General features: G+C 40.0%; 1 protein-coding gene across 1 annotated transcript in view; it reads left to right on the top strand.

The window, feature by feature from the left end:
- Positions 1-18868, top strand: part of fto (FTO alpha-ketoglutarate dependent dioxygenase) — a 138203-nt gene that overhangs the window by 54443 nt on the left and 64892 nt on the right. Inside the window, exon 8 of the mRNA XM_014985250.2 lies at positions 9221-9345. Within this exon, the coding sequence (XP_014840736.2) occupies positions 9221-9345 (125 nt within the window). The remainder of the gene's footprint in view (positions 1-9220; positions 9346-18868) is intronic.

The raw sequence follows: 18868 nt of genomic DNA on the forward strand, positions 1-18868 counted from the left end.
ATCTGTTTGAGCTCTTGGATGTGACTACACTGTATGGCAGATTTTTGATTTATTTCAATAATAACGTCCATGAAGTAACTCAGTCCAAAGTGTACCATATTCAGTTTTAATTCCTTTTACTTAATTAGATTATATCAGCGTTCTCCCAGATCTTTGAAGAATGTATACGGCTTTGTTGAACAGGCATTATTAAATGTAAAAGCTTTTAGTGTGTGAGATTTTCATGCCAGACTGTAGTAGACAGTACGCATATGTGAGTTCCTAATCCAGTTATATTTAACTGCTTACTAATGTGTGCCATTGTCTGCAACTCAACAACCAAAGCTGTGGAGGGGTTTAAATAATGCAGTGAAGCGCTGGATTTATTTACACAGGAAAACTGCAGATGACAGATTTTGATTGAAAAGTAAGATTCAGAATTCATGAATTTCTTATGTGCAAAAAATCTATAGATCAGCAATGCTTGATTGCTCCTGTGCTGGAATTGGAAACTTAAAAATCCCACCAAAGATGTTGACTGTTAAGGCTTCTATAGGAACCTCTAGGATCTTTTTCTCATCCAGGCCTTGCTTGACATTACCGAGATTTAATTTGTCAACTGAAGGCTCCTAGAGCCTCTTAAACAAGGCGTGTTTTTTCTAGGAATCAATGAAGCCAGGTACACCATCAACAGAGTAACTCTTTGCACAGATATACTGCTGGTCCAAATTTGCAAGCAAATACATTTTGTTTCTATCAATTCATAATCAGTTGTTATCATTCCATAAAGTTGTCTCTGGACTTCAGTCTTATATTTTTTATTCAAGTTATGGGGTCCAGCAAAGAAGTCATTACTTATTTAGTTTACGTTTTATAGTTGCTGATGAAGGACTTGTACCAGCATTCATCAGATCATCTTATAGATATCTGGCATTGAGATAGTAATGGCATTTTGTTGTGTAATTTGCTAAACACCCATTTGTTCAGGGAGGTTTGCAAACATTCCCTATGTTTTAAACAAGGCCCTTCTCTAATGTGACAAAATGATCTCTCTTTCTCAGCATTTGTGAAAAATGCTTTTGTTTTACTAATTACTTTGAATGCTGTCATGGGAAACTCCATTTGGTTAGTTGAATATTTCTGACTGCAATCCTAGCTTTGGTTAAACCAGGTTTCCCTTATAAAATGTTGCTCACCCCTCGTAGTTTTAAGAGACTGCACAGTATGTCATGGCACGGAACCTATAATTTTAGAGATCCCAATCTGCTGCACTTAAGATACAGTCACTCTTTTTTACTGTACTGCTATAGCTAATTCACATTTGATGTAAGACATGACATTTAAGAAGGCCTGTAAAATCTCACTACTGCAGCCAGATGCTAAAACTGAAGAATCACTACTTCCCAGAACCCACGCAGTCTATCAAAACTTTGTTAGCTGTGCATTTCTGCCCCGGCGGGCATTTCCCCCTCTTCTAAAACCAAATTCTTCTATGTGAGCATGTCAAGATGGATGGAAACTCATTTTATTGGTTTAGCATTTTTGAAGACCTGATGTATGGTGCAGTGTGAGTAACACTGTAACTCTTGGGCTTAAAAAGACTGGCTTTGGCCCCAGTCAGCAAAAAGCTTTCTACTGGCAGGAGAATGAGGCACTGATCGCAATCTGCTATCTAGCTGGAATCTAGACTCAGCTTTCATAAACTGAAAGAGAGAAAGGGGGGTTTTAAGAGAGCAGAAGGTGCTTGAGTGTCGCGCTCATCGCAAACATCTCTGTCCAGCTCTGTCTTTATTGTCCTGAATTAGTCAAAGGGCCTCTCAAAGCTTCACTGTGATGGATGGATTGCGCATTCAAGCCAGTCCGCTCAGGAGGTTTTGCACTATCCTTTTTTCGCCCTCCTGGAAAACTCATTCACGCTAGGACCTATGTGACTGAGCCATTAAATACAATTGAATCCACATCCGTTCATGATAAGTCAGAGACAAAAACTTGTCCAAAAAATTAAGTACAAAAAAACAGGATGGCAAACTTTTTATGTGATTTTTGTGGGTGCGTTGGATTGCAACCTGACAGCAGATTTGCCTTTTCTTCTCACACCAAAAGAAAGCGGCACAAAAGCCTGTGAGTTCTGCTTCATTTGACCCTGTGCAAAGCATATGTCCGTCCATCCTGCTCGTATTCTGCCCAAAAGATGGACTGCCGTAAGGGTCAAAGAAAGCGTCCCTGCCCACTTGAGTGTGTTACAAAGCCTTCAAACAAAATCACATGTCAGGGGTCTCTCCTTTTCGGGTCTGTCTCTATTTCTCCCCAACCCTTTGTCACTTCAAACAAGTTGCTCTGATGTTTTAGACACATTTTTCTAATGTTTTACACTCCATATAATCTGCTATGTTTTGCAAAGCCCATTTTACTAGCTGACGTAATTGATGGCGCCCAAGACCCTGCAGAGGTCAACCTGGTAGAAAGGCCTTGGTTTCTGTCACCATGGAGATGGCAAGAACACATCAGCACACTCACCGTTACCCTCTCACAAAAGCACATACACACATGCTCACACAATAATAATAACTACAATGCTCTGGCATCCATGTCAGGTTCTGAAGGTAACTTTTTTAAAATGAACAAAGAAATTAATATATAGTCTTTGATATTTGTTATTATCAGTGTGGGTGTTAAAAAGTTTAGAAAAATCCCCAACCAAAAACAAAAATGTTATGTTAGTTTCTTTGTATCTAGGAAAGCAGTTTTATTCACGAGTTTACAAACTCTCCATCATTTTGCCCATGTGGTGTAAAGCCTTTTTAATGAGATGCCAGAGAAAGTGGTTGCTATGTGGAGTCTGTAGCAGCAGACCACTGCTTCTCCCAAATAATATTCCGTGTATATATTGAGAAATTCTGGAACTGATATCTCTTTTTCACTGAAGTTTATCAAAATTCTTGTTTTTATGTATATAGGATAACAAGATTTTTGTGGAATTTTAAGACTTAAAGACCATCCCTTGTTGGTATGATAAAAAAAACTGTAGCAACAAAGAGGAAATAAACATATCTAAATGAATAATACTTTGTGGTATCAAATTTTGATAAATCATCATTTGTGCTACTTCAAAATCTAAAAATCCTTACTCTAAATCTAACCACTACCAGTACATGCCTATAACTAATCCTAATGTAAATTTAATTCAATTCAATTCACACCTTGGTCCCAAAACAGCACTCCTTTCTATGGGGTCTGGGCTTTGGGCCCCATAAGGAGCAATGGGTTCTCACAATGAGGTATTTGTTGGAAAAATGAGCCTTACAGTGTGAGACATAGTAAAGCACAAACACACATTCACACACATACAGAGCACATGCGCTCGTACATTATCAACCAATCTCTGGGAAGTAGAGTAAATTTAATTTCAGATATTCCCCATATTTCGAACGATCTATTATCTTGTGACAACAGGCAGATGGCAGAACTAATGTACATACAGTTACCCACACACCTTTTTTTATAACTGTGGTGTTGTGTTACAGAAAAGGGTACGTGGTGTAAGCGTATTTCTTTCCCAGATACTGTAGTTGTTCCACCGATAAAGAGCACAAAGTAACTCTGCGGTGGAAGGAAGCAAACACACACAGATCCCTTGTTCAGACTGGAAATGGCCTTGACAGGATCACAGCTCCCCTGTTGTTTATATCAGTGAGCAGAAGCTATCCATTACCCAGAGCAAGGTGCCTGATGCCTTTTTTCCCACTGGCGGTCAAAGTGATATTGGTTTCCTGTATTAAAGGGGAGAGGAAGATGCAGGCAGCTGTGAATCTGCTAAACTCCCACTCCCAAAGCCAGTGAAATCAGTTGTTGGAGCACCTGGTCGGAAATGGTGGCAGAAGTCCACATTGGTGAAGTGGTGACCTGTTAAATGTGCAAGAAGAGATGATTGATTTATGGAAGAATGTTGCTTGATAAAATAAAACAAGAACGCTAAATCAGCATTTTACTGTAAATAAAATTTGAAATGGTCTGAGGGCGTCCAATCAAAAATAATAAAAATACTCATTGCAGTAGGTGGTGCAACAACCGTGTGTTTTATAAAGAAGGTCCCAAACATAGGTACAACTGTGCTAACCTAAAGACACTTGATAAACAGTTGTAGCTTGTATTTGTTTTAACACTGTTTACCTTTTAGTCCCATACAGCATCTTCTGTCCAGCATCTGGAGTTTGATAAAAGCAGAGTCAAAGCAAAGCCAGACAGATGAGAAAAAAGCTCAGAAATTAGGAGTAGCTATGCATAAAGTGGGCTTCTACATCATTATTTCTAAAACGTGTGTCACACTATTGTGTTTCTGCATTGTGAATAAATATTTGCCCTATTGCAGAATTCACACTTCAGGGACCAAAGAAGTTCAAAACTGTTTTCAAATGATGATTTCAATTATTTCAATTAACATAAGTTAATTTTCAATGTCACTCTGGCCCAGTGTGTGGAAAAGGTAATTTACTCCATTGTTAAATTGTGAATTATTTGTGATTATCCAGACAAATATGTTCAGTTTGGTGATCCACATTTAGGCCTGATTACCATCATACCTGAAGAATCAAGAAGTTGCTTAAGTAAAACCAGTCTGACAACAGAAAATAGGCTGAATATTTTCATTAAAAATATTAAAAACAAAGTTGGGGATATCCATCAGCTTGGAAAGGGTTTCAAAACTATTTCTTATGATTGGGACTTCACTGAACCAAACTGAGAGCCACTAAACACAAATGGAGAAACTGAGGTGAAACTACAGGAGTGATTGGTTCACCAAAATTGCAATGTAGCCTGGAAGTCACAAAAACCTAACATTTAAGCAGCGTTTCATAAGAAGAGCATCATACCAGCAGTCAAAGTGGTGTCATATAAATAATGGAGTTGTGATTCTGGCTTCTTTATGGTCATCAATGTCTTACTTCACGTCGAAGCAAAGTTGGGTAATGCAACAGGGCAAAAACCTGAAGCATACCAACAGGCCCACCGTTGAACAGCTCATAAAACAACAAAAATGTTTTTGAATAGTCTATTTAAAGTTTAAACCTAAATCTGGTTGAGATGCCAAAACATTATCTTAAACAGTCTGTTCATGCTTGAGGTAGTAATATTACACAAAGCAAAGGTGGCAGTAAAATCAGTTTTCTGATACGTTCTTTAGCTGTGTCTTCATGAAGTGTCACGAAAATACAGATGAATTATAGTCTGAGACACAGAGATGCTCTTTGGATATATCCAAAGAGTGACCGTTTATTGATCAACTTTCGTCCAGAAATCTCTTATTAAATGAGTTATTACATAGTCTAATTTTGAGGTTTGTGAGCATTTGTGGCCTGCAAATGCAGAAGATTTCAGAGAGATTCAAAGTACTTTGGGTTTCTTGACAGTCTTGTATGAAAATCACCTTATGCATTCCATGGAGGTGTTGATTGCTTCCAAAATACTCTGCTAGTCAGCAAGTAGGTAAGTTTTATGGAGTGCAAACTTTCAGTGCCTGCACATATCTTTTTGTTTTAACAATACTGCCTTCAAAACTAGTTGGCCATTATGTAATCAGAGACAGCTATTCTGTGAAGCTTTACATCATGTTGCATTCTGTGTGCAGCAACAGTCCTCCCATTGTGTTATTCTGTGTTGAATGAGTGACACGTTGTTATACGATAGAAATGCGATGGAATAGACAGATGCTTGTTGGTGTTAAGATACAGTCCTGACTCGAGGTGTTAGTGAGCTGCCCCAGGCTGCCCTCCAGCCAGCCTCCGCTTGGAACATTATCATCACTCCAGCTCTCTCCACAAGCGAAAACACCACCTTTGCTTGCCTGCGTGTTTGTTTACCTACTCTGCCTCTGCACAGGAACGGAAATGTTTATGCCGACGTTGTAGCAAAATAGACAGAGCTCAATTTGGGGGTCTGGGAAACGGGGATGGAGGTACCGAGGTTCCCCTTGTCCTCTGATTCACCTCGGGCCGTGGCCAGGGTCAGCGGGACATCTGTGGTCAGCACTGGGCTGATAGAGGTGGACTGTGAGGACAGCTACTGTCATCGAGGGGTAAATAGAAGTAAAGAAGGGGCTGATTTGTGCTAACATAAGCCCAAAGATAAAGGACTGAGGTCTGGCTTTGGCTGGGCTTGACCAGTAAACAAGCAGTGGGGTGCCTAAATGGCCTGGGGATCAGCCTGGGGCTAAACCTGAAGGCCTCTCTCAGCACTGAGTCCTTTAAACAGAAGATCATACGTGCGCACGTTCTGACACGCAATCACACATGCACACGAGAGGGCCCTCTACTGCAGACACACACAAAATTAAATGCAAGTCCATGCTCACTAAAATTAAGCATTGAGCAGTCATTGAGAAGGAAGAAAAAAGCGTGTGCATGTAGTACTTTCCAGAAGTGTAAAGTCATTAATGATGTCCTTATATTTTATATCCAAGGATGTTTTTTTTCTGTCATTTTCTGTGCACATTACCACATTAACCTCATAAACACATAACTGACATAAAAAGTCTCCTAAACTCTTAGAATAAAACAGGATTGTATCCTCATGTGACAGACAACTTAACACAAAACAATTTTAAATCATATATTTTTTCTTTAACACAGTAATAAGCAGCATGCGGCAAGAACACAGCTTACTCGTATTCCTTTTGATGAACTTTAAAAGCTTTAAAAAAAATACCTCAAGTTGACCCAGATTGTTTTAATAGAATTCAACTTTTTTCATTTTTGGGTCTTTTTCTCTCATCTTTTTCTCAGAAATACACTATTTATGGACTGCTGGTCAGGCAATTTAAGGGGGAATTAACCACTTTGATGCATTCATCTTTAGCCAAAGTATTGGCAGTTTTTGTCAATGTGGTAAATTACCAAGTCCTGCTGGGAAATGGAATCACCACCTCCATAAATATTGAGCAATCTCTGTTTCCACTGTGGCTGCCTATGTGCTCAATTTATTTATGGCTTCACAATCTTTTCAAGCATGCATTTTTTGCTGTTGCTTCAACCTCAGTCAACTTAGTTTTTATGTTTCTCCACTCTTTCTCCAAACTCTTTTGGTGCTTTCTAGATTGATTAAAAAATTGTACTTTAGTCAACATTTCAGTCTTTGTCTGAGTAAACCCAGGTTTGACTTTTCCAATGTTGCTTTTGGTTCATGACTAACTACACACCTGTGAGTGTTGTAGGCCATGTCCTGAATCTGATCGGACTCTTGTGACTCTTCACTAAATTCTAGAAGGGACTTTGCTTTATGGTTCTCTCAAGGTTGCTTGTGCACCTTTTCTGCCACATGTTTTCCTTCCACTCAATTTTCCAATATATGTAATACTCTCATCTAGAAGGGTAAACTGGACAAGAATTAACTCAGCAATATACCAGGTGATTGTCCTTAAATTAATATTTAGTTTTAAATAATGTTTTTTGGTCTGTTCCAACCTTCTGTGAAACTGAGTTTTGAGTTTTCATTAGGTGTGAGAAATAAAAATCAAAATAAACCAAAATAAACTGTAAACATTTTTTATATACTAAATCCGGTTTATTATTTTTCTCACCTCGAAATTCTAAATAACAAAACGTATTTTCAAAAACTTAAAAACATGACCAGAGTTAAAAGTTCAAATAAATTCATGTTTGTAACACAAGATGGTAGGCACTGGGCAAGCTGCAATCCCTCTGAACTATGGAAGCTCAAGGAGTGCATTGACGAAAAAAAAAATCTGGATTTTTACTAAATGAAATCGTCACTATACAGGAAATATGATTAATCAATGAAATTGATTTATAGCCCACTCCTAACAGTTATGGGTTTGGGCTGATGTCTTGTCAACATTTTTCTGTTAATCATATACCTCATATTTTATCCACCGTGTTTTGTTAATCCGTCCTATTTCCGTTCATCCTGTTTTAACTTTGAAATGAGTTGGAACAAGATTGGAATCACACAGGAGCAGGTTTCAGATCAACTGCGAATCACTTGCTCTGCAGCGTTTCAAGGGAAACACTGATGGGGCATCACAAAGGCGGCACGGCAATGTGATGTCTACCAGCTGGGGTTGTGATACAGTCTGAATGCACTTTGTGGTACTTTCTCAGCCCGTCACTCATCCCAGGAGGACAGAGTTTGATCCAAACTGAAAGACACAGTTTGCAGAGGGAGTACAGCCGGCCCTTCCTCCTCCTGGTCACTGTAATCTTTGGTGTCTCCTCCGAGTTGGGTGTAATCATTCACACACCGCTACGTGTTTTGACACCTGTCCTGCGTGGTGCAGAGGGAAGTAAGCATATTGCTCGTCTCCTTTGGAAACACGCACGCAGACAATCAAAGCCATCGTCACATGAATTAAGACAGACAGGTGGATTGTCAGAAAGGGATTAAAAAAAGGTGGAGAGGAAGAAATGAAGGTTCTCTCATATTGTGGAGTATTTCTGAAAGGAAGGTTGGATGACTGGGTTGGGGAGTCACTGTTAATGGGAAGAAATGAACATGCCTGACTGGTGGATGTGACAGGAAGAGACTGTTCTTAACAAGGCGTCAGAGTCAGTCACAGTTACAGATCCATCACTTCTCAGGCTCGGCTAAGGGGGGAGGCATTTAAGGATATTCAGAGCGGGAGAAAATGTGTGACGGGTAAAGAGGAAGAGGGATTTGAGTGCGGCTGACAGCGCTGCATTTAATTTGGGCTGCCAGATCCTTTTTCGTTTGACTCCCTCTCTACCAGCTTAGAGGCTGCGGAAGACTCGGAGGCGAAGGTTTGCCAGGATGTCTCTGATTAGCAGTGATGTGCCACGTCACACTTTAAGCTGGCCTGTAATTCATGTTCAACAGGGGGATACTCACACATTACACTGCGCTGTGCAGGACGCGATTAATTGACTCACACTCTAATATTGGGTGTAATTTGCCCATCCTCTGATGTGAAACTGACTTTATACTAGACTTACTGTATGCTGCCGTCCCGAGGATGTTATAATTGAGTCTCAGCTCAGAGCTGTGTAATTTCTACACTGAGAATAGAAGCTCAAGGGTTGTATGAATCACTTCAGGTTGTCTTTCCACCTAATTCCATGGTCTTGAACATTTAGGCTAATATTAATTACAGCCAGATGGTTTGGATGTTTTAGTAGGATGTAGAGGTGTCATTTCTCTGTTCGCTGTTTTTAAGATCACGATTGCTGCTTTTACACATATTTCTCTTAAAATCTATTTTACATCTTTTCAGACCATGCTTTTCCTGGCTACTGTGGAGGAGGAAGGCCAAGCCGAGGAGCGACGGAGGGAAATGGCCGAAACCCTGCTGTCTGCCCTGACAGACAGGCACCAGCAGAGGCAGACATGGAGAGACAGGTAACACCATGTATCTTGAATTTGGTCCCAGACACTCTACTCTTTAGGCAGATAAATAGCTCTGTGTCAAATCTGAAGAAGACAATGATATACATGTTTAAAAGTAATACAGGGGCTGCTGTGGAGGCGCCGGTGTACAACCCACATATGAAGACCTTAATCCTTGACGTGGCTGTCGCAGGTTCGATTCCCGGCCTGGCGACCTTTGCCGCATGTCTTTCCCCTTCTCTCATTACCCACTTTCCTGTCAATTCACTAGAGCCAATAAAACCTTTAAAAAAAAGTAATCGGGAAAACTGAAAAAGTTTGGACAAATAATTTTTTTCTCCAAAGTCCAAACATGTGTTCTTTAGGTTCAAATTAAGCAAACATTGTATGTTTGTGGTTGTTTGTTTTCTATGTTAAGTTTTATGCACTAATGCAGAAAGATTTCAAGGATTTGTCCTTATAGTATAAAACCCTTGAAATAATATAGCTCATTAACTTTTTAGACTGGATATTTTGTCATTCAGTGAGTAAAAAGAGGAACTTAGTTGATTGCAAAAGTGTCTAAAAAGCCTAATTTAAAGTTATTTGAAAACATTTTTTGATTGTATACTATATATTGAGGTTATATCAAAATGTGACAATATTGCTGACAAAGTGGAGCCTGTCTTAGGAAGCACTATTTAGTTGATGTCAGCATGTTACTTGATCTTAAACAAGCTCACCCTCCTTTGAAGTAAGAAAGGAAGAAGTTCCTCAGTTGACCTGTTGTATTGACTGAGTCAACTTGTCAGGTTGGTTGAAAAAAAGCTCAATTACACAGGGATTTCTAACATCGCATTACCATTTGTGTTGTAATATTTAGTTTTTTGAGGAAATAAAAAAAAACTAACAGACAAGACTCAAACCATTTGATAACTTGAAAAATGATTCATGCAGTGACTTGCTTGCAACAGTAGAATTGGTGGAAACAGAGTGATGGGTTGTCGTTGACAGGAAAGGGGTCTTTCACTGATTTTCAAATTATCCTTTGCTGTAATTTTTTCCTTTTGTGGCAGCGTCATGATGTCAAGTGTAGGCCTGTCACGATAAATTTTGCCGAGCGATTAATTGTCTAAAAAATTATTGCGATAAACGATACTATTGTTTCAAGACCTTTTGACACTGACTTAATGAAATGCGATTTCCTGACATAGATAGATACACTTTATTTTCAAAAGAACACATAACACTGGAACTGATAAACTAAATAAACAAAATAGCCAAAAATAAAAATAAAATGAACTAAAAACGTACTTTAATAAAAACTAGACAACATAAAACCAAAGTGACAGACTGCAACAGACTGGCAACCTCTCCAGGGTGTAGCCCGCCTCTTGCCCGGAACGTTAGCTGGAAATAGGCACCAGCAACCCTCCCGAACGCACTAAGGGACAAGGGTGTAAAGAAAATGGATGGATGGATGGATAAAAGTGGAAATAAATACTGCATTCAACCAAAAGAGTGCAGATTATAAAGTCTGCATATTGCCTTTCAGTAATCACTAGATTTAAATAGAGAAGATGGGCACATCTGACTACCTGATGCAATAGTTCACACTACATGAAGTTTTGCCCCCATTTTTCTCTTACAACAATCTTAGATCGTTGGCCGATCTAAGATTGTCGCTGGTGATTTCGTAACCGATCATCCTGCAGTGTGATTTAGATCGTCGTGGCCTCTCCGATCTAAATCAGGGGTTTTTCCCCGACTGGGAGCTTAACGCTGAATGTGACAGGTAGCCAATCAGAAAGCGCGGATTTTCCTCCGTGCCTTCAAAATATGACCAATACTGTCAAAGAGAAACTGAATGAATAGGAACATAACTGGAATAACAGGAATTACAGAAGTGGTTGAGAAAAGGGAATCTGTATCTGGAATGGATTCAACTTGGAACTGGGAAATTCCGACTTCCCAGTAGGAAAAATTAACCGGATCACCTAACCAAGTTGTATTTTCCACTGGGAAAGTGGGAGCACCTCTGACTACCCCCAGTCACAGCATGGAAGGCCAACTTTGTGTTTCACCGTGGCAGAAAAATGTTTATTTTAAAAGACAAACATGTAAGAGTTCGTCCACAATCAATGTTACATGTAGCACCTGCAACTCTAAACTGAACAAATTAAAAGTAGTGTTTGCTTACGGAAAGTAAAGCTTAAAATGGTGTTTGTAAGAGCTACTGCAAACAGTGGCTATGGGCGTTGTCATTTTGAAATGCCAAGTTCTAAACTGGAACTCTTTTACCTTGGGTCTGATGTCAAACCCAGCTCCAAGTTCCAACTTAACTGGTAACTGGAACACAGCTAAGAATAATGGAGTGAAGAACAGGTGAGTGTGATTACTTGATTGAGCTGCAGCTGTGGGGTATGGTGGGCCTGGAAGTAAGGGAGTGAAGCTACAAATGGTAAAAATAAATACCAATGGAAAACAGAGAGAGCTGGGAAACTATAATGAAATAGATTGCAAAATAATCAACTAAAGGTACTCAGTACTCAAAGTCTTAAGCATCAATCATAACCAACAAATAACAATCAAAGTAGTGTTTGCTTAAATTTAGCTGTGGTTTGCCTCAAGTTAAATAATTTCCATAACTAATTAGATTTCTTTGGCATCAAGAGTCAAAACCCAGAATGCAAATATTTCTTTAGGCATTCAGTAACCAACATCCGGCACAAGCAGATATTTAATTAACACCCTTTAGCCCTTAGGAAAAGAAAATACACAACCAAATTCATCCTGTAGTGAGTAGCACCAGTTTTTTCCCACAAACTCCAACTGCAATCAGCTCATGACAACATCACCAGAAAAAGTCACATCAGTTCCAGATTGATTCATCGATGACTCCTTCCAAAGAGCTGAAGTGAATTCCTCGGAGTTGCTTTGCCGTGGCTGGTGTGTGTTTTGTCCTGCTCGGGCCTGGCAGCTATCACCCCGACACGTGTGTCTTGGATAAGCCCGCTCACTTCCTTCCCTCCTGATAAAACCAGAGAGCACAGGGATTAGAGCCCTGGCCATTCATTCAGATAAGGAAAGGCCCCCACGCATGCACCACAGTATTATTTTAGCTGTTCATTTTCTCAGTCACCCTCTACCTCAATGCTAGCAAGGACATACAAAAGCACTGGTATGGCTGCTTTTACCAGCCCTTAATTCACAAATGTTTAACTGCTTATTGTCCTTTTGAACAGATCTAACATCAGTTGTCTCACTAACAAATGCTTCTATGTGTTTGTTGTGTCCCATACATGAGTTGTGATAAACTTTTTGCCACTTTCTTTCAAAAGAAGAAGAAAAGAGGTGCACAACTAATAGCTGTTGTGAACCATTGGCCTTTTGGCCCTCTTTCTTTCCTTCTGTCTTCACGGTTACAAGCTAGTTTATGTTTGTCCTTTTCAACAAAATACATCAAAGCTTTGGGTTTTAATGTGAGAAAATCTGAATATTTGTTCATGATGTAAGAATACCTTTTGAAGGCACAGTATTTGTTCACATCCCTCTAATTAGATTCTCTCATCTTTCCATGGTGCCCGTTTTTGCGTTAATCTATCCCCTTTACACGACCCTTTGCTCCGTCCCATCCAGATGAGCGTTGTAAACAGCCTGTTTCCACACACCTTACTCTGCTGTGTCGACGCCCAGAGCCTCACAGCTCTGATGTGGGTCCTCCACTGATAGTGCATTCCAGCTGCATGTGCTGAAAGCTAGAAACCATCCTACCATCAGCACCATGACCTCCGCCACCCACAATGCGGAGTTACCACCTACTAACTGTGTCTAACCCTAGACTTTGCTCTGCAATCCTTAAGATCCTGACAACGAGCATCACAGACCGGGACAGGAAATGCTCGGTCCTTGTCGGCTGGACAGAGAAACGTTTACTCTATCAGTGGTGGAAGACTGATGAGATTACTTTTGGTGGGGGGCAAGACTCACGCGCGATGTGTTTGAACTCCGGCTGCTCCTGATACCCTTCTCTTCCCTTTAAACGCACTCAGTGTTTGTTCTCTGCCTCCACCATCCTCTTATAAAAAAAACACGGGTCGTCCTGTCAAGTGGTTGTCAACAGAAAGCATTTGTGCAAACCTAAACACACGGCTATGTGCAATGTTAAGTGAGACGCACTGGTACTGATTAGACAGTTGACTCAATGGGTGAAGATATGATTTACTTTTTGGGGGGGCAAAAGAGCAGCACAAAAGCTTTATTATCAAATAGAAAGAAATGTATATATTGTTAGACTAAATTGTCAAAATACAGTGCGCAATGTGCTATCATCCTACAACTGTCTTCAGAAGTCACCTATTCACATTGGTATTTGTCAGTCAGATGAGATATCATTCAAATATATTAAAGTTTGTATTTGTGTGTTCTTGAGATTTTAGCACTTTAGCAAGGCATGAAACACAAATTGAGATTTGTCAACTTTATTCAGTCAAATCTTTTCAAAGGGTCTTGCAATCTTATTTAAATTAGGATTTCTAATGTTATTCTAATACTAAGATTATAGTAAACAGACGATTTTGTTTTTCTTGTGGCATTTCGCTGTTTCTAGGCTTTCTTGTTGCAAGGCTTTTTGTTGTCCTTTTCTTTCTACCGCATCTTTTTTACAGGAAGCAAGAAAAAAAGACCAATTGACTGTGTTGACCAGTAGTTCTTCACAAGTGACTTATAGGCCCTCAGAGTGAGTGATGCCTGTGTGCGCCGTGCGAGCAGAAGCAGTCCATTCATTCACTCTGAGCCAACAAAGTTATGAGAGCTTTTTTATTCTTATGAGCTTTTCTGGTAACTGGGTTTTCCCAATGCATACGGCAAATTCTTTGATAGATGCTGGCCTCTCTGTCCCTTCGGTAAATGCCCCTAGAGTACCTTGGAAATAGATGGATTATTATGTGGGTGGGTGACTGTGCCGCAGCCAAGCGGTTTAGCGTACCACACAGGAAGCAAGATACCACCTCCAGGGAAGGGGTCCTATTAGGATAGGAAGTGGCACATCCCTTTGGCATCAGGGACTTTTCAGGTTTGAAAAATTCATAGATCATGTTTCACATTTATGCGGTCACTGTTCAGTTTTATTCTTAGTTGTATTTATTTTTTTTTCAGCTTTTGAAGGGTAGTTACTACTTCTTCTGAGGTTGTGTTTTTACTCTTTGTGCTCATATATTTAGTACTTTTGAACAGTTCTGGATAAAATAATTGTTGCTGACCCTACAGAACCTCGAACTCGGTGCTCGAACCAGCAGAAAAAACAGCACTGGAAAAAGGTTTGTCACAGTGGCCAAGCAAACACTGAAGTGAACAGCTGCGGGTTTTGTACTGACCACGCAAACTGCTGTAGGTTTTGTAAGGTCATTATATGATAATGAAAATCATTACAGAATTACATGGGGGTTTAGGACATGAGAGCAGCAGGGAGGGGAGAGGAGGGCCACATTGGGTTTGATAAATGGACTGTGAAGGTGCCCATCTGGCCCTCTCTATGGCTTTTTCTTCCTGCTCTTTTATCCACTCTTGTCGTTTACTACCCTTCTTTCATTCTCCTCCTCTGTTCTCCCGTGGCCCAATGTAAAAGCGAGCTGGCCCGAAGTGAAAGATTAACAGAGTGCAAACCCTACTCACCTCGGTGGGAGAGAAAGAAAAAGAAAGGGAGACAGGCCGAGGTGTTTATGACCTAAAACAGGGTTTGTGCTTGACTTGGCAAACCCCAGCCTCCCATCTCTTGGTTCTGGATGGTAGGCCTGAGTCCAGCGATTGACCTTTGGCATCGGAAGCAGTTGAACAGCTCAGGATGTGTGGATCATTTTACTTTAGGAGGAGTGGGTTGCTAACGCATTACAACGTTTAAGAAAAAAGGATCTTTTCATTTGTTCCATTTGCTTCTTTGATTGGATAGCGTGGGGTTGTGTGTACATGGGGGCTAAAAAACATGTTTGTTAGTGTGAAAACTGCAGAAAATTAGGGTAATTTACCTTTACATAAATCCAAGTTAGAACATTTCTATTCGTGAAAGTGTTATTACTACTTCTGGTATTTACTCATTGTTAATGTTGAAGTAGGTGAGCAAAACTAAAAAAAAAGATAATTCTTATTCTTTTACTTTAGTTTCTTAGGACACATGGTGAACTTAAACCTTTTTTTAGAGTTGAAGACATTAGAAATGTTGTGGTAGCTTTTTATTTATTTATTTTTACAAAATCATCTTTAGTTAAACATTATCAGTGTTCGCCTTATATTTCAAGGTGTGATTTCCCATCATGTGTGAGATTGCTAAATTGTTTAACCTGCCTTTCTATCATTGTCTTTCTACACATCCAAGCCTGTGTAGACCTCCTCAGTGATACTAAATTTCTCCTTGGGTCATTACAAAGCATAGCCTTTGCCTTAGTTTGTAATAATAGTGTAAATCAATATATTTGCTTGTGATTTGGATAAGCACTGTTTATGCACAGGCAGAGTTAAAGTGCTTTCCATGGAAACAAATAGAAACATCAAATATATGACAAGAACAATAGAAAAATTCAGATATAATTCTGGAATCCGTATTCCTCCTCCACAGTATGTTACAAGTGTGCAAGGCTTTAGATCACAAAGAAGTCAGTTGTACCTACAGATGGACTCTCACTGCCTTTAAAGTCCATATCTGACCTAAATTTTAGTCACAAAGATGCTAAGACCCAGATGTTGTGACCATTGTGATAATATAAAACAAAAGGAGTAAGGTAAATGTTAGGTAATTGCAACAATAATTCTATAATTGCCTGTTTTGCTTATATTGTAGCCCTAAACCCAAGTAAAACAACCTGATATTGGCTTAATACTGACTTGGGTAGGTAATGCAGGTGGCTGCTTGACAGACATACATTAATAGTGTTGCTTTAGTGATAAATAGCTGATTAAAAACTCAGCACCCTACTGGTTTTTTGTGAATATGTATATAATTTGTCTTGACAGGTTAGAAAGAGGCTATGCAGCACTTACAGTGTAACTGTGATTTCTGTTAACATTTGTGAAATCAATTACCTTTAAAGAAATCAAATACACTTTTGTCATTTTGTCTGTCGTATCCATTGGAAACAAAAGATTAAATCCACACAGAAGAAGCTATAGGGTCAAAATGTCAGAAGCATACCCAATTTGTGATGTACTACATCTGTTGCCTGTGTTTATTTCTTTTCTCTAAATCTTGGTGGGTTAGTGAGGTCTTTATCCAAGCACAAAGGAAATATCAGCTGACATGGTCAGCAAAGCCAAAGGATAGACAAGGCGGCCCACGTGTCCACAGCTGCACTCATCACTCAACTGTCCAGCTTGACCCGTGACCCTTGGGCCCGTCTCCAAGCCTCTGTCGGCTTTATCTTCTCTTCTATTGTCATCCTTTCTTGTCCTCACCTGGGCTTGGTGCTGGTACACAAAAAGTCCAGTCTGTCATCAAAACCAAAGGTCACCAGGGGCCAGAAGGGGCTGGAGAGGTTAAAGCTGTGCCCAGTCGGGGATGACCCCACCAGAGTTGTCAGCTAACGGTTGCACCCCTGTGGTGATGCATTCTGTCGCACACCCACAAAAAGGAGAGAAACCTTCATCGGCTGGCACTTCATTCCTGGAGTGGCGACATTCCCTTTTGTCCTGCTGCCCCTGACAAACCTCGTCCTGATTCCTGTGTGGGCGGGACAGAAAGTTACTACACAATGGAAGGCCCTCCATCCCAGATGGGAGCTGCAAAGGTTGCCGGCATCATGATGACAATAAAGATGGACAGATCCAAGCCTTTTCTAATGGAGCCAATTCTTAAATACATGGAATTACAGTCATGGCGGTAAAAGCAACTCATTTTGTAAAATCAAGAGCTTGGAGGCCATGTGTTCCCTTTGCAACAATAGTTAACTATAATTTGCCATTGGCACAGTAAACAATAAACACATCTTTAAAATCCACCTTTTGACAAATGGCTTTTTTTACTAGTTATGATGCTAAACTCAGTTTAAAAAATGCAAAGGGTAGCTTGCTTCCCATCATTTGAAAGGAGAGATTGCTTTATTTGAATTTACCTATAAGGCATTTACTATAAAACACAAGGAAGTTCGCATTGCATGTAGTTCAATATTTAATTAAGCACTTTTATGAGTTTATGAACAGAACTTCAGATTAATTTAGAATGGTAACACCAAAACATTATTGGTAAGGCAAAACCAGACATAAGCTCAATTCAACTTAAACTGAAATGGCTAAAAGTGATTTAAATGACCGATTGAAACTGGATGCAGGGTAAATTAACTTTAGAGAGTGATATCCCAAGTCCTGATGCAGTTTATTGCCTATTACTCAACAACAAAGACAGCATTGTTGTTAAGAGTGTGTGCACGTTACCAACATTACCTGTTTAATAGGCAAATCTTATTAGTTGTTCAGCATTTGTTAGCTTAATCAGAGCCCACAGACGGTAGCCTCGCATGAACACCTTCGTTATTGTATCAATAGCAGCACAGATGGGGTTTCCAGAGTCTGTTTTCTTTGGCAGAAGTCACAAGCCAAAACTTTTGCTGGCTGCGCCCTTGTTTCCCTTTACCTCAAGCGTTTGTTCTCCCCAGCGGTGGCCAAACACCTGTGTGTGGTGGGTGGAACTCTCACAGCACAACTGTATTTTCTGTCTCCGTTTTGTGTGCTTCTTTTACGCTGTGCCACGTACTTTTGCCGTCAACTGCATATCTGTGTTTACTTGGTTTGGGGCACTGAAAGAAAAAAAAAAAAACAAATAAGGACATTTCATCTGCCTCTTTCATCGCCAGGCAGCCTGTAATTAGCGCAGGCACAGTGGTTAGCTTGAGATGCTGTCATCTAATTTGTCTGTCTTTATCTTAAACATGTCTGTGTGGTCCCTGAGACTGCGTACTTTTCGTGCAGCCTTGATCGCCCGTGGCCTGGGTGTTTGTGAGGTGTGTGTTTGATTGTAAATTATGATTTCTTTTCTCATGCACCCACCCTTGTTAAGCAATCAGACTGTTGAGCATGACACGACCTGACCTCGGCAGAACCTCATGGCTGCTGTTGCTGTAGCAAATCGTCCCCCATCCCAATTTGCTCCCAGGCTGAGGAATGCATCAGAGAGTGTCCTGTTCTTGTAGAGATGTGTTGTGGAAGAGATGACTGATGGTTTTATTTCTTTACCTTCTACTTACTGTACAGACAAGTTCTCTACATAAATATTCCCTCACCTCTATGATGCCTGGTTTCCAAACATGCCAGTAATCAGCTAGTGAGAGGCATGCTTTCTCTCCCTTGCTCTCCTTCTCTCTCTATCTTTGTGGTTTAACTGTGGGATTGGAACGTTGGCAAAACGAACACTCCCTCTTTGTTTTATATCTCTGCTTGCCTTGAGACACAAGTGCACACAATTATTTACAGGTTTTAATTGAAACACTCGTTTCATAATTACACATTTCACAAGAAGACATTGTCAGTGGAATGTGGCACAGAAATTGGAGAAAGGAGGATTTAATATGTCATT

Source organism: Poecilia mexicana, unplaced genomic scaffold (genome assembly GCF_051168715.1).
Source record: "Poecilia mexicana isolate PSO_F unplaced genomic scaffold, ASM5116871v1 scaffold_3, whole genome shotgun sequence".
Lineage (NCBI taxonomy): Eukaryota > Metazoa > Chordata > Actinopteri > Cyprinodontiformes > Poeciliidae > Poecilia > Poecilia mexicana.